We start from the raw sequence: 23,433 nt of genomic DNA, 5'->3' as shown, positions 1-23,433 counted from the left end.
CGGCAATCTGAAATCTTTTGTTGTAAAAAGCTTGTATAATCTCATTCCGCAGGGACTTCTTTGTAAAGTAAATCACCACATCTCTGGGCAAATTCTTCTGCTTAGCAATCCAGGAGTTGAGTCTATAAATTTTTTCTACTTCTCTCTGTAATTCTCCTTTATCCATATCCAAAGCCAGCGCCAGATCACTAAGAACCACCTCCATCAAATCTTGATTCATATCTTCCTTGAGGCCTCTAATCCTCAGAGCATACTCCATTTGTCTGTATTGAAACATCAAAATATCTTCTTGTGAGGAGTCCACCTTCCTTTCCACGTCTTGAATTTTGTCATCTAAAGAGTCAACTTTGTCTTCCACTTCCTCAAGCCTTGCATCGAGCTTAACCACCACAGTAGCCAAACCTGAAACAGCTGCCAGTATATCTTGTCGTAATTCATTATTATTTTCTTGCAATTTAGACTTTATCCCCGTTATCTCTTCTTTGAGATCAGATTTAATTTCTGATTTAATCTGTGAAACAAATTGAGTCATTTCCTCTCTCATTTGAACTACAATCTCTCCCATTATGCCTCTAACCTCTTGCACTGAAAGTCCAGGTAGAGGAGGGGAGGGTGGTGGCTGAGCCGGTGGTGCATGTTTAGATTGTTGTTGTAGCTGTGCAGTGGAAGTTATAGGAGAAGAAATAACCTTGGGTACTGAGGAAGGCTGCTGCCTCTTTGAAGCCATTTTAAAAAGCACAATTGTCACTTCCCTTTCCCCTCCAGCCAAAAAGGGAGGAGGAAAAAAAGAAAAAAAGAATTTTTAAAAAGAGACAAACTATAATCATTAAAAGTCCAGAATAAATCCCAAGAATAAGTAATAAAAGAACAAACAATTCAAAAAAAAATTCTAAGCCAAAAGCAAAAGCAAAAGCAAAAAACAATCCTTAAAAAGGGAAAGTAAAACAAAAGAGAAAGGAAAAAAAAACTCCGACACTTTCAAAACGCCATCTTAAGTCCTTTCACTAGTATAACAAAGAAAAGGAGGAAAAATAGTAAAAATCAAAAGATAAAAAAATAAACACCTAAAATATAAGAAAAAGTCCTTTAAACTGCTCCGTCCGTTTAAAAATTACTCACCAAAATGCTGTAAACACGGAGATAGAAGCGGCGGTTTCTTTTGCTTCCAAGGAAGCAAAAACAGCTGGGAGGCGGAGATCAGCAAGAGCTCCGAGGGAACACTCCTTTCACCCCCTCTAGAAATAAATCCAGAGGGGGTTCAGGGGTTCTACCTCTACTCTTGCGTTCTCTATCCCTTCCCTTTGCCCGGGAAGGGATTTCCGAGCCGCGGGCCAGCTGATGCGCGCTGCGCTCCGCGGCTCTGACACTTCCCCAGCTGGACGGCTAAAAGCTAGCCGCCATCGCCGTCGCCTCCCACCGGAAGCTTTCTGAAATTGTAACTTTTGTCAATTAGACCATTGAGTTCATTCAGTTTGGCAAAACCAGTGGTAACTGTATAGGTATTGGAGAAAGATTTTAGCAGTGGTTAAAATAATGATGGTTTTTCCCTGCTGTTATCCTTAGAACACTACATTATACCACATTCCTGGTGGGTTTTGGTTTTTTTTTTTTTTTTGGCTTGGTTATTATAGAAGAGGTTATTATTATTAATTTAGTTAGAGAATTTTTCTATGCCTCTTATTTCATCTTGCTTTAAATATTTCACAAACCATAGATGATTTTGGTGCAGTGCAGCTAAGATGAAAACATGTCAGAGTCTAGCATATTTTTTTAAATATAGAAGACCGTCTGTAGCCTGCTTCTGTTCAAAAATTAATGACTGGCCATTTTTTTCCAGATTATACTCAGTCCAATATATTTATATTTGATTAATATTATTTGTTAAAACCAAGTGATATTTCTATACCTTTTTTGCTTTTCATGTGAAAGAAATGAGGTAATTTCACTAATATAACAACAGTGTTGTATACAGTAAAGTTGTGATCTAGAACAGCGACCCCCAACCTTTTGGGCACCAGGGACCCGTTCCGTGGAGAGAGGTTTTTCCGTGGACCAGAGAGACTGTGGTTTTGCATGCTGCCTGCATCCCACGGATGGAGCTTTGCTTATTTGCACAGTCTGGTTTCTGGCATGCTGCGGCTCTGTGCCAGTCCACAGACTGGGGGTTGGGGACCCCTGATCTAGAAAATTAATTGTAGTATTGTACTATAAACAAGTCAGGGCATATATAGAAAAAAACCTAAAATTGACTTGAGTGATTGATAGTTCTTCAAAGTCGTATTGTAGGATTTTTAATGCTTTCCATGATCTTACCCCAATGTTGTATTACCGTTATAGAACAGAATATTCAATGAAAATAGAAATGGAAAGTTTAAGAAAGCCATTTCAGTTCATTGAATTTTAAATGGGAATGTGTGCAAACAGTAAAAGTTAGTTACAAACTCTATTGTTGGGCTTCAAAATATTGGGATTGATTTAAATCAAGAAGATTTAAATCAGATAACATTTGTGTTTTATGTTTTTTAAAGCTAAAATATTGGGCTTTAGAAGTATGTTTTAAGGGGAACAAGACATTTAGTGTTCTTCAGTAGTAAATAAAAACTTGATAGGTAGTGTCTCCATTCTTAGAGTTTTGTGGATATTTTCTTACAGTATGTTGTTCTAACTCCCAGGGGCAGCCTTCAGCAAAGCGACAAGGAAAGGTTAAAAAGGTACTGAATGCCAGTTTTTGAAAGATGTATTTAAGTATTTTTGCCTATCATTTAAAGCAATATACTTAGTTATTTCTATCTTTGGTTACCTTTTATGTAGCTTAATTATTCATACCTTTGAACAGTAAAATTGGATCAGAATAGCAGATTAGTTTAGCACGATAATAATGATATTCTGTGATGGGAGCATTCAATATTATTACATCAGTATCTTACCTTTTAAAATGATTTTTCTTTTTTTAAAAAAAACTACACATAGCTCTTATTATTGCCATATGAAAACCACAGATTGTAAGGTTGGACAGGATAAGGAATATTAGTCCAGTACTATAATAAGAATTATCTTTGCTTGCCAGTGGTTTCCTCCTCCAGTGACTAAAAAACTTTGAAATTAGTCAATAGTTTAAATAATGGAAACATAGCCCCAACCCATTTCATAAATTGTTGAAATCTATAAGTGACTTCTATTGGATAGTATCTGAGAAATGGTGCTGCATTTCTCAGATACTATCTGCATTTTCCCTTCACATTCCCACTCTTTTTGACTTAGGAATGGGGTAGAATGTGTAATCAACAGTATTTAGGCACCATCTTGGCAGAATGGTTTGCCATTTTTTGACATACAATTTTAAGTGTTTATTTCCTATAATAATTGACAATCAGCTGCTGAACGAAATTAAAATTGCTGGTCTAAGCCAGATGCAGAGCCAGATGCTGATCTAAGCCAAATGCTTGTGAAAGAGACATCTAGAGCCATCATGATAGCTGATATTTATGAATATTCCTGCCATAAAATGTGCTTTTATATTTATGTAGTTTATTTGGTTTATCTACATGTTTTATGGATGGAATTGTAGAGATTGAAGGATTCCAGTAGAAAAGCAATATTTTTTACATGTTTTACTCGAGTGAGACAGCTCCATGCTAAAATAAATTCAACTGTGGGTTGTTATTTTTTTCCTGTAATTGTTAATAAAACATTATTTGTTTACTTAGCATTTTTTGCTAAAATATTTGCTTCTATGGCAGGCATGATAAAGGAATTGTGATATAATGAGTTGTATTTCAGACATTTTTCTTTGACTGATATGTAGTTCAGTCCATCAGGGAATGGAAGGAACTAAAACACTGATGGGAAAGAAAGAATTCACAGAGATGTTTTACTGCCCATAAAACATTTAGTAATGCATCCCTATTCAGCATGTTCATGTTTTAGAAGCTGACCCAATTTTGCTACTAACAGCTTTAATGCACCTTTTATTGAAAGTATTATTAACAATTGTATCTTTGAAAACCACTGTTAGACTTTTTTTACATTATGTCAAACTGATTAAGTGGCTTAAAAAGTGAAATGTGGAAGTCTTTTGGGAAATTTTGATTACTATTCCATCTAGGATTGGGTCAGATAGCCAGCTGTACAATATAATGATGAATTGTAATTTATCTTTAATTAATACTTCATTGGGATATGTCAATTGTATAGATCAGGAATCCCCAAACTTCAGCTCATTGACCCTCTGAAGAAGCTTCATATTGTTATCAATTCCCAAACATTTATTAAATAATTTCTCAATAAACACTACTTTAATAGTAGTAAATAATAGCAACAACATCAACCCTTTGAATAGTTCCATGAACCCATGGGTCAATATTGTTCGCTTTGGAGAATCCTGCTATAGATATAGATTTGATATAGATTAGGGAAAAATATGAGATCAGCCTTGTGTGCATTTTGATTTTCTTCCACAGTTCATTTTATAAGGTCATTTATGAACAACCTATAAATAAGGGTAATTTTGTATCTTATAGATTTGTTTAAAGCATGTTTACATATTATACATTTTTGTTATTGCAAAGCACATTAAATTCAATTATTAACTGGGGCAAATCAGGATTCAAACAACTGAAGCTATGATATACTATCCTGGCTTTTTCTGAAGACAGTGACATTTTTCTTGTTGAATAAAATGAGATGGGAGGAGGCTAAGAGAGTAGATATACAGGCAGATGTCTTAATTATATTTTGACTTATTAAGTGGAGATATTGGCCAAAAGCTGCCACTAACTCTTTCATAACATTGTTAGCTTTTTATTTGGTGTGGGTATTATTTAAGTGGATCACCTCCTCCTTATATTAGATACCAGTGACTGCGTGACATAGTTTTTCAAGATTCCTGGAAATTCCTCCAAATGCTCCTCTTCTGGATTTCATTTTTTAGGTTTTCTCTCAGTTTTTTCTCAAGTAATGTTATTTTTATTTCAAAATATTTTAAAAGTTTGTTCTTTTTTCCTTCTCTCTCTCCCCCTTTCTGTTTTCACTTTTTAATATCACCATCTTTTTAAAAAATCTTCCAAGAAGAAGAAACAGAAAGATAAAATTGTAGGACAAAAGGCAGCAAGTATCTTTCGCTTAGCCTGCCAAGTGACCTGATTTCCTGAGTTTTCCAAAGCAGGCTTTTCCTGCAGTCCTCCCAATTATTTAATCATAAGAAATTTCCCCTGGGAAAAACGTTCAGTTCCTGTGTTTTACCCATAACCTTGCATATTAATATTATCTCAGTCTGTTGTTATAGACCAGTGGTGACGAACCTATGGCACAGGTGCCAGAGGCAGCACTCAGAACCCTCTCTGTGGGCAGGCGCGTCATCGCCCCAGCCCTAGGCCTTCAGCTGGGTTTTATAAAACCTTTCCGCTTTAGGCCTCTGCCGCCGTGTGCAAAAAAAAAAAAAAAAGGTTCAATCAGTCAATTTCAACTTCTCACGGGGAAAAAAAAAGATCTTGCAAAGTTGAAATTGATTGATTGAACTTTTTAGTCCCACCCAGTCTGCCGTTACCACCACAGCCACGCTACCCAATTGGCCATGCCCAGCCAATGGGCCACACCCATCCGGCATTCGACGATGCATAAGTAGGTTTTGGGTTGCAGTTTGGGCACTCAGTCTCTAAAATGTTCGCCATCACTGTTATAGACTTTGTACATTTTCATTTTCATATGCCACCATGATGTTGACAGATTTACTGCGATAATTTTGCAAGAACCTTGATTGCCAGAACCTGCAAATTGAAGACTTACTCTAGCCTAGTGGATTCGAGGCTGATTCGAGGTTGAAACAATATTAGGGGGTACGTTTTAGTATGAGGGATTGCTGCAAGTATTAATACACTTTGGACTTCTGCAAGGTTGTTAGTAGGGCAATATTGGAAGAAGGAATCTTTGCCTATTTTGCAAGAGTGGTTTTCTAAAGTATCCTATCTGGCGGAAATGGCAAAGATTTCGGCTTTTTAAAGGATCAATCGCAAGAGAAGTTCTTTGTGGTATGGGAAAAATGGATAGATTTTATACAACACAAGTTGGATATAAAAAAATATTATTTAGTTTTTCAATAACTTATATATAAATTTTAATATTTTATAGATTGAATTACTTTTTTTCTTTATATTTTTTATTATTACTCTACTTTCTTATATTTCCTTTCTTCTTTCTTTCTCTTTATTCTTTTTCTTTTTAAGTATTTTTTATTTTTTAATATTTATGTTTTTATATATATATATATATATATATATATATTATTGTTAATTACTTTATTAGTTGTTTAAGTAATGTATTTAGACTTATCTATGGTTTATACTTTTTTTTTTAAGAATTTAAGAAACTTTAACTAAGCCTATATTCAGCTCTGGGAAGGTTGAGGGAGGGAACGGGAGGGCTGGGGTGGGTTGGGGAGGGTTGTTTTTTTTCTTGTAAAAATTTTAAAAATTTTCAATAAAAAAAAATACACTTTGGACTTGTGAAGGTTTTTGGTTTTTTTTAACTGACTGGTTTATCCACATTTTGGGGGAGAAATGTAGTTCACAGGCAGTGATTGGGCTTAAACTCTTGTTTAATAGGATATGTGTGCAAATATTTAACTGAGGAAGGGGCAATATGTTTTTAGGAGATGCTAGTTCATATCTGACACTTATTTGTTGTTGTTGTTAATTGTGAACTGAAAGCTTTATTAAGGTTTAACTCACAAACTCTTACCTGTTTTCTGGAAAGCATTGATTCAGTAAAATTCAGGATCAATTTGAGTCTTTGTGAACAGTTTCATATGGAATAGTACATAGGGCAACAGAGAAATATTTGCAGCATTTTTTAAAGGTTTTGTCAAATATTTAGATTTCTGAGACCTTAAAAAATGTGATTCTGTGCTTCTAAAAACCTGATACTAGACAAAAATTTCCATAAGTATTTGTTGGTTGGTTGGTTTTAAATGAGATGTACTTCACGATTATTACAATTTAACTTGCAAAAAATAAATACAGAATTTTTATACTGTTGCTTATCTTTTTTTAAAAAAATAAAAGAATAGCTTAGAATTATCATAACTATTACTTGAATATTTAAGTATATTTTTTACCATATTGTGATTTCATCCTAATCTCTTTTGAATAATGGAATACCTGAATTGAAATTCTGCATTAAAAATTGAACAAGAATGCATAGGTTTGTCAGAAATGACAGTAATATTTTATTAGCCATGAGGCCATATCCTAATATAAAATACAAGACAATAAGACTACATGTGTAAGAATGCTAGCAATATATTTTAGATTGTTTAGACATTACAACATGTACTCTTATCATCTGAGGAAAAAGTCTCATGGTTAATGATACCCGTTTGTTTAATTTCTTCTTCAGTAGTTGTGTCTGCTGCATTTTTCCACGAAGGAATATATAGATTATGTGAAATTAAACTTACGGAGGCAAATCAGTTGGCTGAGGTGCAGTTTGTGTGAAATATTTCTGGAATGATTATTAATCAAAATTTGAAATTTGTGGAAGATAATTCTTTGGACTAAATCTGTTCTAGTACTCTGAGGCTTCAAAAGGTTCTGAATGATTGTATGCATTCTTAGTTTTTATAGTGTATGTTTGTGAGAAAATATTAATACCTACTTTAACCAAGTTGCTATGCTTTTTACTCTAGGATGTAATTTCAGTTCATTATCATTTGATCCCAGCCCCAACAAAAAACAAGAATGGAAGCAAGGATAAAGAGAAGGATTCAGAAAAAGATCTAAAGGATGAATTTGCGGAAGCTTTAAGAGATTTAAAGATACAGTGGATGACAAAGTATGTTTAACATTTTGGTTTCCATCAGTTCCTTGGAAAACTGATACATTGATGCAAATTATGTTTCTTTTCCACCATGCCTTCATTATAGACCACTTGAGTCAGCATTTTCATTAATACATTTATTTTTAGGTTTGATACCAGTGAGATATACAATGAACTGAAAGAGACCTTCCCTAACCATCTGCCCTTATATGTTGCAAGACTTCATCAGCTGGATTCTGAACAGGTGCAGCCCTTTCTCTTTTTTAAAAGAACTTTCATTTTAAATCCACTCAGTCCTCTTCAGGCCCTAAATTGATAAATGGTTCCTAATTCAGTGTTCTAAATCAACCCAAGTTATTAATTGAACACCTTGTAAACTGTTCCAGAATTTATCCCATTTATTATATCAGTGAGTATTTTGTTGAGATTAGGGATAATTTTTCTTCCTGTAGAATCATTTCAGCAGAACATATTTGATTTTTTTTTGTGCTGAATTTCAAGCTTAAAAACAAAACCAGCCACACACTTACTTATTAAATCTACAATTTATATAACACATAATCATAACTTGAAAAAACAATATTGGCTTGATTTGATTGTGAATAAATGAGTTAGACATGTTATGCTATTTTCCAGTATATTTATTTGGTATCATTTCATAACTCCAAAAAACCCTTTCCTGCTTAAATTATTTTTATTTCAGTTTATTTTATTTTATTTCAATTCAATTCAATTTGGATATTTCTTAAGAATTCAATAATTCGTTTTTGTACAGAAATGTATACTTTTTCAATTGTTTCTCCCAATTTCTCTATTTTTTGCTATAAATTCAACCTAGAATTCCATGCATTAAAAAAAAAAGATAAAATGCAGATTTGAAAACCACCATATTCAGTGTTATTTGACTATAATAAGCAAACAGTTGCTACCTGGAAACATGTTCCAGTAATAGACTAGAATTCTCATTTATAGAATTTTTACATTGCTGCTGAAACTATAATAATTATTAGCAAAATATTAATTCTAGTGAATTACAGAGGACCATTCAAATTATTGTTTTTATGCCTATCTTTCTGCATAGTTGTAAAGCTACATGATGAACAGATAATTACAGTAAATGCACCACTTTATTTTCAAAATATGTTTTCTGCTTTGTATCAAAATAACTTTATTATTTTCTTTCTTATCAACTGAATATTCATAGTATAGTAATTCATACATATTTATTTGCCGCCTATCTTGCCGTGGGAAATAATAGTTTATATAAAAAGGAAGGAAGAAATGAAAAGAGAATAAGAGAATAATTGAATTTATTGTCTTCCAGGAGCGAATGAAATGTTTAAATGAAATAATTGAAGCTTCTAATACAGTGATCTCTCATATCGATCAAACCGCCCTTGCTATTTATCTTGCTATGAAGACAGATCCCAGGCCTGATGCCGCTACTATAAAAAAGTACCTAACCAGTAAATACTTTTTTTCCTTGCATTTTATTTCAGCAAAGTTATCTCCTCTTCTAAGCTAAAAATTAAAATGTTTTATATTTTTATATATTTTTATATTCAAGAGAAAAGAAAACAGTCATAAACTGAGCATACTTAATTGTATTTTATAATGTAAAACACTATTTTTAATGTTGGTGTGATATTGCCAAGGAGGAAATGCTGAAGACTAAAATGTCACAGCAATAGATTTCAAAGAATATCAGCCAGCCAACAATTTCATTCTGCTTTCTCCCTGCATCTGCCCAAATCCTTCCATGTTATTACCCATTTGTATTAGATTATGGCAAGCAAAATAAAAATATACTTTAAAAACATTTAAAACAAATGGTAAACTGTAAAATCATAAAGCAGGTATTTTTAAAAGCAAACTGGAAAACCCTTCCTTCTGAAGATTGAAAATAAGATTAAGAGCTTTTTCTTAATTGTTTTATCTGGGTTTTGCCCTCAGCAACCACTGTAGGCTTTTACTCCTTGTTAATATTATTTCTTGTGTCTCTATGTTTTTAGCCACCCAAAATTGAATTTGTGAGATGAGTGGCTATGTAAATCAAATAAGTAAATGAATGAATAAATGTTAATGCTCTTCCTTTGAAGGTGGTAGTTTGTTTGATGAAGATCCCTAGTTAAAAATATGTATTTTGGAACCTAGTCTCTTTATTCCAGTTTAGAAATGTTACCTTCTCTTAAATGTTATCTACTTAGAAGCGATGCCGGTGTATTTTGTGTGGTGGTGATATTCAGAAATTAATGAAAAATGCATATATAGGCATGATGAAAGAGACCTGTTCACATAAATAAAATAAAATTGTTCCCACATAGTGAGATGGAAAAGCAGAAATCTACTTTAGTAGATGCTCTTTGTCGGAAAGGATGTGCATTATCAGATCAACTTCTGCAGTTACAGGCCCAGGAAGGGGCTGCATCAAATGACACTGAATGTAAAGATGATAGCCAAGAAGCCATCTTGAATACTCTGACAGAGACTTTCTGGGAAACTTCAAAATGGACTGACCTGTCTGATAGCAAGGTATATCGTGAGGAATAGGACTATTTGTTCCTACAGTTGAAGAAAGGAACCTTTAGGTCAGTGGTTCTCAACCTGTGGGTCGGGACCCCATTTGGGGTCGAACGACCATTTCATGGGGGTCGCCAAACAACGCAGTCCACCATTTTTTTCGCCCTTTTCCTTAGCTGTGCTACTCCCTTTTATTCTATTGGCTTTTGAAAGCCAATAGAATAGACTCTCTTGAATAGAGTCTAATTCTATTGGCTTTATTGTCCAGGCTGTCTCTGCCCTGCTGAGTCCACCAAAAGACCCATTCTGCAAACGGTGCTGCACCAGTTGAGTAGTCCTCGACTTACGACCGGTTGGGGGTCGCAGCATTAAAAAGGTTGAGAACCACTGCTTTAGGTTATGATACCTATTAGGTGAAGGCAGAGTTTTATATTTAAATTGTGTAAAAATATTTCCACACAAGAACTGCTGTCAAAATAGTAATTCAGATCTTTTGTAGCATACTGTATTAACTCAGAACTCTTATAAAGATCATAAATAGGACATAATGGCAGTGGCTTTCCACCATTTTTCTTTGGCATGCTGCCCTTGTACATCTTACCTGTTCCCATGAGATGGGCAATTATATAAATTTGATTAATCAATAAATAACCTTTGGCTGTAGTTTAGTGTAAACTAATTCAGCTGCAGCTAAATCTAAGCATATTTAACTGGAAAGCTATTAGAATGTCCTGCTTTATATGGTGTTGCGAATCATGTAAATGTATGCCTCTTTCTTTCAAATATATTTAAATAAGTCCTAAAATAAACTTAATATAAAGTGTTTACAATTATACAGCTAGGAATAACTCAAACAACATTAAAGTGTAGTCAACTTAGCTTGTATTTGTATTTCATTAAATACAAATTGTCCTTGATGTACAACAGTTCATTTAGTGACAGTTCAAAGTTATAATGGTATTGAAAAAAGTGATTGATGACTGTTTTTCATGCTTACAGCCATTGCAGCATCCCCATGGTCACATGATCAAGATTCAGACGCTTGGCAACTGACTCATATTTATGAAAGTTGCAGTGTTCCAGAGTCATGTGATCAACTTTTATAACCTTCTGACAAGCAAAAGCCATATTCACCTAACAACCATATTATTAATTTAATAACTGCAGTGATTCACTTAACAAATGTGGCAGCAAGGTCGTAAAAATGGGCAAAACTCACTTAACAAATATCTCACTTAGCAACAGAAATTTTGGGCTCAGTGTGGTCGTACGTTGAGTACTGCATGTACCTGGAGATGATTTTTATTCTAGTTCTGACTCGTCTATTGTCAACTCCAAAAGTGAATTACGATGATTAATCTTTGTAGAACTTCTATTCTGCTTACAAATCTCTGCCTCCACTTTTTAATACTCTTCTGTAGGTTTTGCTCTTTGCTTATAAGCATGCACTGGTAAACAAAATGTACGGCAGAAGTCTCAAATTTGCAAATAAACTTGCAGAGGAGAAACCCACCAAAGACAACTTGAAAAACTGTATACAGGTAAGTTGTTATTGCATATTCATTTCAGTTAAATCAGTATACAAGTTTTAGTAACATTCTAGAATTATAAAATCAAATTAGGACAGATTTTCTAGGCCTAATGGCTAAAAACATGAAAAAAATGAATTTTGATGTTACATATGCTGACAGGAGAATGCTCTCTGCACAAAAATGGAACTTTAATTCCCACAAGGGATAACTGGCTGCAAAGGCAATGGAGTTAGCAGAGATGGCTAAATTGACTGCTGTAATTAAAGAAAAGAACACAAATAACATTTTTACTTAGAAACTTCTTCTGGACTTTGTGCTTGAGATGGAAAAAATAAAACATTAATTTTGGGTTTTGCTGATTAGATAGGTTTGTTGTTATAGAAGTGGCTAGTATATATGATTATGTAAAAGTAAAAAAGTTGAGATTGTATGTTATCTTATTCTGCACTAAACCATGTCAGAAGTCAGTGCTTTTCTTTTTCTTTCTCTTTTTATCCTACATTTTTTCCTCTTTACTTTTTCGCTACTTTCCCATTATTTTCATTTTTCTTTGTATTTTAATTTTGATAAGCTAATAACATTTGTAAACACGACAGATTTTTCTAGAAATGTCATTGATTAAATGAAAGACTAATGTTATATATTGTAAATCTTATTTTAGTCGTTAAATACATTAAATTTCATTTTCATGAATTTTTTTTGCTCTTAACCTTTCAGCTAATGAGGCTACTTGGATGGACTCACTGTGCGTCTTTTAGTGAAAACTGGCTTCCTGTGATGTTCCCACCCGATTATTGTGTGTTTTAAAATACTGCAGTTGTGAATTCGAGATGTTCTTTATATTGACAATATAAAATCTGTGAACTTACTGGATTGCATGTTTTCATCTATTACTGAATGCTTCACTTGTATGTATTAATCAGAGAATAAGGGGCTGCAGTATATTTGTGTAGTTTGGATCCAGACATGAAGAAGTCTATTTAAACTGAATTCTTAGTTCCTTGAGTAGTTCATTTGCTTCAGAAGTGAAAATTTAAACACAAAACCTATTGCATACATCACATTGCTGGCAATGGATGTTTGAGAACAGCCAGCACCAAAGTTTAGAAAATGGAAATGGAATAGCTTCTTGCATGTGTATGTGGATCTTAACTGTAATTTTAATCATAAGGCTATACAAGCTGTTATTTTTACAATGAGCAGGATTTTAACATGTTTAAACATAAATTTTCAATTGTATGAAGGCCTTAAATGAAGCTACAACAAAGGTAGCTAAAAACTTATTTATTAGATTTAATAATAACAGAACTTAATTACCAGTATCATTTGCAAGAGTTTACATTTTATTATTTTTTTTTTTAAGAATAACTTCCACACTCACTAACGATGTATTCTGAATTACTATTGCAAAGGTGCTCTGGATATCTTCAGTTTGGAGATACTCACAAATATCCACATGATACAGAGTATCGGTAAAAAATCGATACATGTATAAAGTGTCAGTTAATACTTAATCAGGTATTGTAAAACTTATACATATATGTTAATAATGTTTGAAAAACAAAACTGCAGAATAAATGTGCAGATTTAAATATCAAAGGTTTAAGTACTCATGGTTTAATTTTTTAAAAATAAAAACATTGAACAAATTTGAAATCTGTTTTAATTTTTCAACAATGTGGCTCTGTACAAGGACTATGCACTCACGTTTCCTTATATTCTAATTAGAAAAAGTGTAAACTCTTAGCTTTCATGGTGTATTAGTGGCAATTTAACTTAGCAATTTTGATTTATGAGGACATATTGTAGGATAAAAGTGGACCTCCTCTCCTTTCTGTTTCTAATCTAACAATGTGATTAGATCCATAAAGCTTCAAATCTTCATTTATAAATATCTATTAAACCAGGGGTCTCCAACTTCTGAGCCATGGACCGGTACCGGTTTGTGCTCTGTTAGGAACTGGGCCACACAGCTGAAGGTAAATGGCAAGAGAGCAAGCAAAACCGAAACACACACACACAGTTCTTGGAAAAACTGGCTTCCATGAAACAGCCCCTGATGCCAAAAAGGTTGGGGATTGCTGAATTAAACGTCAATGAAGGAATTCCAGAATGTGCCAGAAGCTGGACATGGGTATATCTAAGGGAAAAGCATGACCAAGAAGTCCAGGCTTCCTAGTATCTATTATTTTGCAGAAACAATTTGTCTTTGAAAAAAGTGCTGAATAACTACCTAATTGAAAAGGGTTAAGTCGTGAAAGTTAAGAATCAGACTCTTAGTAGTCTGTTAAAGTCTCAGCTTTTGCACTTTAATCTGGCTTCTGCTTCCTCATTTTAATTCTCTTTTATGGTCCCTTTGAACAACTTGATACTTGACTCTGGAAATTCTGCTAGCTGGGTAATATTGAATGTGTTGCTTACTGAGTCCAAAAAATCATAATCTGTGCTGAATCTAAATTTATTTGCCCAAAGCAATATTGTTCCAGGCTGGCATAAGTAGTAAAGTGTATCCAGCAGAGAATCTAGAGCTATGTGATGATAGACAACATCAGTAGCCACAATGAAATCATAATAGTGGGTTGCTTTAGGAAAGTCTTCAGAGAGATTCTTGCCCCAAATGAGTTTCCTCACTTCAGGCTTGTGAATGTCTAGATTCTGTGTATTCCTAGTAATATTGAACTCCAAGTTTTCAAGTACCTCAGGCAAGTCAGTAGCAGTAACAAAAGCTCCTGAAAGATTAAAAATAACATTGTTCAGTCTGTAATCTGCCTTGATAAAATGTCAGCTGGGGGAAGGGAGATAGGTCCTAATATTAATTCAGTACTTAATGTACTTAAGTTGTCTGCCCACTTGTACCAGCAAATCTAAAATGGACTGGAATTGTATTGTGCTAAACCATGGTTTACATAACTGTAATATGTTAAATAAGCTAGAGTTGCTCAGTTTGCACACCATACTGAGCAAAAACCAAGCAAATCATACATGTTTAGAAGATGTGAATCTACTTATAATTATTCTTTAAACACTAGTTTATGAGTAAAATACTGCAGAATGCCATTTAGGAGAGCCATTCCTAGCTATTATTGCTTTGCTGAGCATAATAAATCAGCATTAATATGTGTAATTGATACAATACCACGCACAATACATGTACACAGAATGATGAAAAGTTAATGGAGAAGGGAAGCAATAGCTGAAAATTGGACTGGTGTCAGAAACTGATCAGATGTTGAATGAACATTTAGGAGAGAGACAGTGGTGAAAGTCTATGTTTGAAGTGCATGACTGAAGAAACGGATCCCTATGTTATTTAACAGTCCGAAAAAAATCAGTGTACAAGTTACCTAATATACTTGCCACAATAGACACTAGACCTGTCCCAGCTCCAATTTCAAGGACTTTCTTTTCTTTGAAGTTAATTTCCTCTTGATTTGATTCCAGGTATTGACATAAGGCAAGGGCCTAAAAGAACAAAAATCACTTTTGATCATTCAAAAGTTATTTGTGTATATATAAATACAATTTTTTTTTATTTTGCCTTTGGAAATAGGTCAGAATACAAATGAAGGAGCAAGACAGATTGCGGTTTCAGGCTCATGGTTACTATGCTTCCTAATCATGCTAACCTTGGAAGAGCCTTAAGATGCCATACGCTGGTATCCTTCTGAGACACAAGCTAAGCCAGACATTTTATTACAGTTTATAGAAGCTTTTTCAACTGGAATAGGTAGAGAGTTGATTGAATCTAATCAGATTGCAAAAGAAACATTGAACTGTCAGGAAATGTACAGTTAATGTGTTAGCAGAATTGATCTGGCTATATTTTTTCTTATTTATGCCTCTTTCACTGCTAATTTTAATAATAGAAATCTACATTAATGTTTTTAATCGTGTTAGTGTTACGCTTGGAGTGAGTCTTCAAATAAATTTGATGGACAATGACAAAGAAGATTTCCAGTCTTTTGGACTAGAAGGCTGATTCAGGAAAAGGCAGATACACTCAGGAAAGAGTGACTAGTTCAAGATAATTCCATGTCAGAAACGAAGCATGATAGGACTCAATTCCTGTTTTAGTATTCTCAAGTAAACAATGCCTATTGAATATTTTTTCCTTTTTTTATTTTAAAAATCTCTTGATGAGTAAATCAAGATTAAATAGTTGGGGGATAAGAGAAGCTGTATGTTAAATTACTCATATTCACACTCACCCATATATAGGAAATGTCATACTTGCTTATAATACTGGGCATGTCCAAAACATGTTAAACCATCTTTTTTTAATGTTTTATTGATTTTCTAATTTTACATTTAAGTATTTAAAAAGCAACATGGCAGCTGAGTTAATCAAAAATTCAGTGACATACAAACATCTTTAGTGCAAGTCTCAAACTACCACATTAAATATTTCCTCTCTTTTCCCCTTAGTATTTACTGTTTCATGTTTAAACTAATACAATTCTTATTATATCAATTAAATAAAAATAACATTCTTACATTTATCAATAATTTTAGCTTATATATATCATGGTTATTTTAACATTCAGTCTTTATAGACAATCAATGTCCTAATTAGTTTTTCCCAATTTTTAGTTTCCCATTAATATTTAAATTTAATATTTATAATTTCAAGTTTTAAGTGACAATTCATCACAAAGTCTAATATTCAAGATACACATCTATTTATCACAATTCATCACAAAGTCTAATATTCAAGATACACATCTATTTGAATATATTCTATTTCTCACCATTTTACATCATCTAATTAATAATACAATGTAACATTCTTATTTTCTATTAATTTCCAAATGTCTTAAATTTAGTAACTAAAATTTCCCTTGTTTCAACATCAAATGCTTCTTCTCTTTTTCTCTTGGTGTCTACTATCTTATATTTAAGCCAGTACAATTCTTATTATATCAGCTAAGTAAAAATGTGTTTATTACATTTGTCAGTATATTTTTAGCTTATATCTATCTTAATTACTTTTACATTCAACCTTTATAAACCAATCAATATTCAAATTTAACTTTTGATAGTCGTACTTCCAAGTTTTAAATGATCAGTTTTCTTTATCTCAGTTCATAACAAAATCTAGTATTCAAAGTACACATCTTGTCTATTTGAGTATATTCTATTTTAATCCTCACTAATGAGTCAAAACCCCCAATTTTCTTATTCTTGCTTGCTTTCTTTGCCAACTAGCCTTCCATATCCATGCTTTTAAATCATCAAATAGATCCTCCTCTGTTATTATATATGTTGTTTGAAATAAAAGAGGCCATCCAGTCTCCATTTTTTTGGAAGGGCTAACAAATTGTCTTTCTCAATCTCAACTATGTTGAGATTGTTTCCATCTCAACATAGTTGTCCTGAAATGTTTATCTTCCCTTTGGTCTGTTTTTCTTCTTGATCCTCAGGTTTCTTTTGGTTTATATAGAAAGTCTTTTCCATTTTCAGTGTTATCAATCCCTTTTCTGGGTTTCCCGTTAACTGTGTTTGTTGATCAGTTGAATCTTCTATCATAGTATTTAATTGTTCTTCTATTATATTCTGTGTAGTTGGTTTTTTAGTTGTAATCAAAGTTTGGGTTCGCATATTTAGACTGACATCTTGTTCTTTTCTGCAGCTTCTTATTTCATCAGTAACTGTAAGAATAGTTTCATAAATTGCTTTCAACATAAAAAGTATCTGTTCATGATCTTCCATGTTCTCTTAGTAGTGTGTTAAATTAAAAGCGTTACAGTCAGAATGAAAATAATTTTGTCAGTGAGTATAAAACACAGCTGAGCTTTTCACAGCTGATATCTGCCAAGGTTGCAAAAGTCTTATCTATAGTCTGGGCTTTAAGCCAAGTCTCTTTTAGACAATAACAAGTTGTAATATCAGGTTTAGCCACAAGATGTCACCCACACCATTTAAGATTTTTGGTTTTTTTTTTAAGTCCAATATTTTTATAATCCTTTCTCAATTTTACTTCTTTTTTGTAAGTAAGAACCCAAATCTTCAATAAGAATAAGAAATTTTTTAGTTTTCAAATTTTAGAAAGATAAAAATCCAGTTATTTTTTCAGCGTTTTAAACTCCCCTGGATAGTCAGTCGCCGCTGTTTTTAGAGGGTGGGATAGAATTTCCCTTCTTTCTCTCCACAGGGGGGAAAATACTTTGGGCAGCTTATACAGGTGGAAAAAATAATTAAGATTGAAGAGAGGTTCAGATCTCACTCAGTCTCATCTGCGCTGCTTTGTAGGTGCCTGATGGTAAATTTGACTTCAGCTATCTGCAGCCTAGTGACGAGCCATATTTCTATGGCCGATCTTTCGTCTGCCGGTTTGGAGGGCTGCCCCGGATCAAGTGGAAGGGCTACCACCCTCCTGCGATCAAGCAGGGATCGCCTCCATGCTTGTCGCCCTTACAGGGCAGCTTTCGATCTTGTCCAGGGTCCCCCAGGAATGCGAAATCAGATGTGGAGGATGGAGCTCACCTTCCAAACAGTCAAGGCAGTTGCAGCGGCAAACCGGAAGTCCCAAAACATGTTAAACCATCTTAATGGCAACACATAGCCACTCTGGGTCATGTTTAACTACCATAGCAGCATTTCTTTGATTTAGGGATAAAGTATAGCAACTGATATTTCCAGTGAACACTAAGGAAAGCTGGCCCAAAGCTCAGAGCTGAAGAAGCTTCTTGTATGAGCAGCAAAACATCTTCAAAGAAAAACAAGGAAGTCCAGTTGCCTCTTGAAAAAGCACCTTTGGGATATCCATGACCTGGATGACTGAGAATCTCCATGGACAATTGAAGCTATTATAACCAATTTAGTGGCATCTGCTCTTCATTCACGAATTTCATTTAACTGGACAAAAATATTTCAATCAGAATAGAACTGGAAGGGACTTTGGAGGTCATCTAGTCCAACCCTTGCTCAAAGCAGGAGATCATATATCATTTCAGACAAAGATTGTCCATTCCCTTCTTAGAAGCCTCCATTGATGAAGCATCCACAACGTCTGAATGGAAGCCATTCCACTGACTGATTGTTCTTACTGTCAGGAATGTTTTTCTTAGTTCCAGGTTGCTTCTCTCCTTCATTAGTTTCCATCCATTGTTTCTTGTCTTGCCTTCTTGTGCTTTGTAAAATAAGTTGACTCCCTCTTTTTTGTGGCAGCCGCTCAAATACTGGAATACTGCTATTATGTCATTCCAGTCCTTCTTTTCTCTAGACTAGCTATATCCAGTTCCTGCAACTGTTCTCCAGGCCTTTAACATCTTAGTTCTTCTTTGTACTTTTTCCAAAGTCTCAACATCTTTTTTGTAATGTAGTGACCAAAACTGGATGCAAAATTTCAGGTGTACTAAGGATTTATAAAGTGGTACTAATACTTCACATGACTTTGATTCTATGCCTCATCAACATGGGACAAGAATATGTGACATGGGACAATCAATCAACATGGGACAAGGGTACAGCATCATGCAATCCATGTTAATCAGTTTAGTAATCATGATAATAGTCTTACGTTAAGTCATTTTGAATATTGCCACTGCTCCCTCCACTATTAATATTGCTAGAGATGGCAATACTGATCAAAATAAAAGGCATAAGCAAGAGTAAATATTTCCTCTTAAGAGATGTCTTAAGGTGTTTATTAGTCAAAAGTGTGTTGTTTTTCTGTACAAAACTTACAGCAGGCCATACTACCGCTCCAAAGCATTCAATGGATTCTTGAATGATGATCTGATGGCCAGCATAACAATAATGTTCTTTGTCAAAATAGTAGGAGGCCTTTGGAACCCATTTTGTCAATATTTTAAATACAGGTGGACCTGTGAAGGAAAAATGAACAGCAGTCATTTGTTTACTTTTTTTGTGAGATGCTATAGAATTAAGCAAAACTATGTCTTCAGAAAGTTTGTTCTAAAATCCTCATAATACAGGTTAGTCCACAACTTACAACAGTTCATTTAGTGACCGTTCAAAGTTACAATGGGATTCAAAAAAAGTGACTTATTATCCATTTACAACTGTTGCACTATCCCCATAGTAATGTGATCAAAATTTGGTTGCTTGGCAGCTAACTCATCTTTATGGTGGTCACAGTGTCCTGGGATCATGTGATCATCTTTTGTGACTTCTTACAAGCAAAGTCAATGGAGAATCCAGATTCACTTAACAACAGGTTACTAACTTAACAGCTGCAATGATTCACTTAACAACTGTGGCACAAAAGGTAGTAAAATGGGGTAAAATTCATTTAACAAATGTTTTAATTAGCAATAAAAAATTTGGGCTCAATTATGGTTATAAGTCAAGGACAACCTGTAATTACCACTATAAAAAGAGTTACACACACACACCCTATACACACACACTAAATAAAGTGATGGTGTTTTTAAGAAATTCAGGCCCATGTTAGCATACTAGTATGTTTGAAAATAAAAGCTTGTTCTGTTAAAAAAAAAGACAGAAATCAGGCCCAAACTAATTATTTAGATGTCCTTCTGCTTTCAGTGGAAGGACTGAATTTTCTAATTCAAATTAAAATAGTTTGGGAGTAGGCCTTATTTCCTCGATATTTAAAAAGCACAAGGCACAGTTTTAGTCACAACTGAAATAAGCATACAACAGCTGCAGGAATATCTGAGCACATAAACAGTCAAGATTGTGCCCATGACTGCACAATTGAAAGAATCACTTCCCTATTTTTATATGTGGTGCATGCTTTATGCCCATGCCAAAAAGGCAGAGCTTCAGTCATATGGCCAGGGCTGCCAGGATTTGGGGACACTTTCCCTGGAATGGGACAATTAACCATGGGCACATGTCTGCGCCCATTTCACCGTGGGCCCCCGTTATAATTTTGAAATAAAAGGTGTTTATCCCCAAATTATTAGGACTCTGAATACATCACTGCCCTGATGTGATTGGAGATTGGGGAGAGAAAGGATACTCTTGATATTGCTTTGGGAATATTACTAAGGTGACCAACCGTCCTCCTTTTGGAAGGATAGTCCTCCTTTTTTGAGTTCTGTCCTCCTTCAAAAAGTGTCCTCCTAAATGTCCTCCTTTTCCATATACCGTCCTCCTTTTGGGAGGACAGTCCTCCTTTTGTGAGTTCTGTCCTCCCTCGAAAATGTCCTCCTAAATGTCCTCTTTTTCTATATTTGAAGACTTATCTGCAGGGCTTTTTTGTCCTCATAAAACGCTCAGAAGGCGTTGCGAGACCTTTTTTGATGTTTTTTTTTCAACTTTTGTCTGAGCTGTGCTCCCCTAGCTGGAGGAGACTGGAGCGGTAAGTTTCTCTTGATCTTCCCTGTTTGGTTCTACACGGGGATGCGCAGGGTAGGCGGTGGTGCTGGGGGGCGGCTGGGGGGGCGGCTGCAGGGTCTGAGCCGGGGTGGCTGGTGCTCTGCAATTGCGAGCCATAGGGCCAGCTCTATGGTGATACGCAGGGTGGGCAGTGGTGCTGGGGGGGCGGCTAGGGGGGGCGGCTGCAGGGCCAGAACCGGCGCAGCTGGTGCTTTGCCATTGCGAGCCATGGGGCCGGCTCTACGGGGATGCACAGGGTGAGCAGTGATGCTGGGGGGTGGCTGGGGGGGGTTGGCTGCAGGGCTGGAGCAGGCGTGGCTGGTGCTTTGCCTTTGTGAGCCGTGGGGCCAGCTCTACAGGGATGCGCAGGGTGGGCAGTGGTGTTGGGGGGTGGCTGCAGGGCTGGAGCTGGCTCGGCTGGTGCTTTGCGAGCCTCGGGACCAGCTCTTCACGGCAGGGCAGCGGTGCTGGTGGGGCAGCTGTGGGCAGGGGCACAGCAGGCAGTTGACCTTCTATGGGCCGAGCCAGCTGGTGGTCTACGCAGTGCTGACCTGTGCTGTCACCACCTCACCCTGCGCACCTACGTGGCCGTCCTGGAGCGCCTGGCTCACAACACCTGCTTCCGCCACCCAACCCCACGCAGTCCAGCCGTGTAGATTTTTGGATGTGAGAAATCAAGATTGAATGTTAATACTCTAGCTGCAGCACTTGCCATAAAATTCAATATGAAGGATATTTCTTGTTCAAATATTTCCAATATATTGTTAGAAAATGATACATTGACAAAAAATATTCATTCAATGGAAAAGTACTCATTTAAATAATTAATAGGCATGTAAGCATAATTACAATATAAAATGTTATTGTTACAAATGTTTTTTATTATGCATTTACCATATTATAGTGTATTCTGTATTATTGTTGCAATAAATACAATGTTTCTTTTATTTACGATATTATTGTCTTCAATTTATTCATGTCCTCCTTTTTGTTGTAAAAAAGTTGGTCACCTTAATATTACTATAAAGAAAAGCACTTAGTTTTATAACATAAGTAGAAATTAATCTCATATGAGAAACTGCTCGTCCTCGTTTTTTAAAAAAAGAGATGACCTTGTTTGGGAAGGAGGGAAATGTGGGAGGGGAAAAGAGAAAAGAGAAGGCAGAAAATGCCTGATATTGAAATGAGCCAGAAACATCATCCTAGTACAGGGGTAGCAACCTTGGCTCTTTTATGACTTGTGGACTTCAACTCCCAGAATTCCTGAGCCAGCATGGCTCAGCATGAAAACCTCTCCATTTCTCCTCAGCATGCCTGGCTCAGGAATTCTGGGAGTTGAAGTCCACGAGTCATAAAAGAGCCATGGTTGCCCACCCCTGTACCTAGTAAGATCAAAGAAAATGTATTGACTAGGAAAATAATTGTATGACAGATCAGTATTAGTGGCTTGTGCTTCTATTACAAGAAAGTAATTTTAAATATATCACCTTCTTTTAGATCAGGCAATGTATGAAGAACAGGTCAAGGATACTATGCTAATTTGGAGTAGGGATTTTGCTTTCAGTATCAATCTGCATATTTGGCAAGAATTGTGGGAAAGAAATAGGAAACTCACTCTAGCTACCTCGTACAAGGAAAATCTCTACAAGATGTTTTATAGATGGCACTTCCCACCCAAAATGGGTCCAAATATCTCACCTTTATGCTGGAAATGTAAAACTGCAATAGGATCATATTATCTTATGTGGTGGGAATGCCCAAAGGCCTGTGAGTATTGGAATAGGAAACGAAGATGGCTGAAAGATATATTAATGTTGGACTTAGAGTTAAAACCTGAACTTTTCCTGTTGGGAATAACTACGGAGGAATACAGTAAGGGAACAATCTATTTGCTGTTACATGTCTTGACTGTAGCTTGGCTTGCGTTCGCGCAAAAATGGAAGAGCAAAGAAATTCCCACAGAGGAAGAGACACTATATAAAATATTATCATGTGTGGAAATGGACAGGCTCACAATGGTATTGAAAGACAAATGTAGATCAGTTTATTTCAAAACCTGGGATAAATTTTACCGCTGGAAGGATTCGAGGAGGACGGTTGAGATTATAGGTTAGTGTTAAGATAGAAATAGATGTAATTTTAGAATAAGTATTGTATATAAAATTTAGATGTATATTCAGAGATGAAGAACCGATTGTAAAATGTGGCATAATTTGATAAGAATGTATATACTGGAATGTCACGTTATATCCAATGTTTT

The 23,433-nt window shown here is 35.1% G+C and overlaps 2 protein-coding genes across 6 annotated transcripts in view; one reads left to right on the top strand and one right to left on the bottom strand.

Moving 5' to 3' along the window:
- TPP2 (tripeptidyl peptidase 2) overlaps positions 1–13,513 on the top strand; it is a 61,625-nt gene extending 48,112 nt beyond the window's left edge. For 2 of the 5 annotated variants that reach the window (XM_039337723.1, XM_039337724.1), the window contains exons 24-30: positions 2,673–2,711; positions 7,682–7,827; positions 7,960–8,056; positions 9,137–9,267; positions 10,137–10,344; positions 11,754–11,873; positions 12,582–13,513. In XM_039337723.1, coding sequence (XP_039193657.1) covers positions 2,673–2,711; positions 7,682–7,827; positions 7,960–8,056; positions 9,137–9,267; positions 10,137–10,344; positions 11,754–11,873; positions 12,582–12,671 — 831 coding nt within the window. In that variant the 3' untranslated portion in view covers positions 12,672–13,513. Of the gene's footprint in view, positions 1–2,672; positions 2,712–7,681; positions 7,828–7,959; positions 8,057–9,136; positions 9,279–10,136; positions 10,345–11,753; positions 11,874–12,581 lie in introns of those variants that run through there. The other 3 variants (XM_039337725.1, XM_039337726.1, XM_039337727.1) reach the window with 2 other exon arrangements.
- METTL21C (methyltransferase like 21C) overlaps positions 13,145–23,433 on the bottom strand; it is a 28,210-nt gene continuing 17,921 nt past the window's right edge. Inside the window, exons 3-5 of the mRNA XM_039337728.1 lie at positions 19,551–19,690; positions 15,209–15,326; positions 13,145–14,593 (exon numbers count right to left, since the gene is read on the bottom strand). Coding sequence (XP_039193662.1) covers positions 14,199–14,593; positions 15,209–15,326; positions 19,551–19,690 — 653 coding nt within the window. The 3' untranslated portion in view covers positions 13,145–14,198. The remainder of the gene's footprint in view (positions 14,594–15,208; positions 15,327–19,550; positions 19,691–23,433) is intronic.

Source organism: Crotalus tigris, unplaced genomic scaffold, assembly GCF_016545835.1.
Source record: "Crotalus tigris isolate CLP2741 ecotype Arizona unplaced genomic scaffold, ASM1654583v1 scf7180000017685.4511686, whole genome shotgun sequence".
Classification (NCBI taxonomy): domain Eukaryota; kingdom Metazoa; phylum Chordata; class Lepidosauria; order Squamata; family Viperidae; genus Crotalus; species Crotalus tigris.
This window is presented reverse-complemented; position numbering and strand designations above follow the sequence as displayed.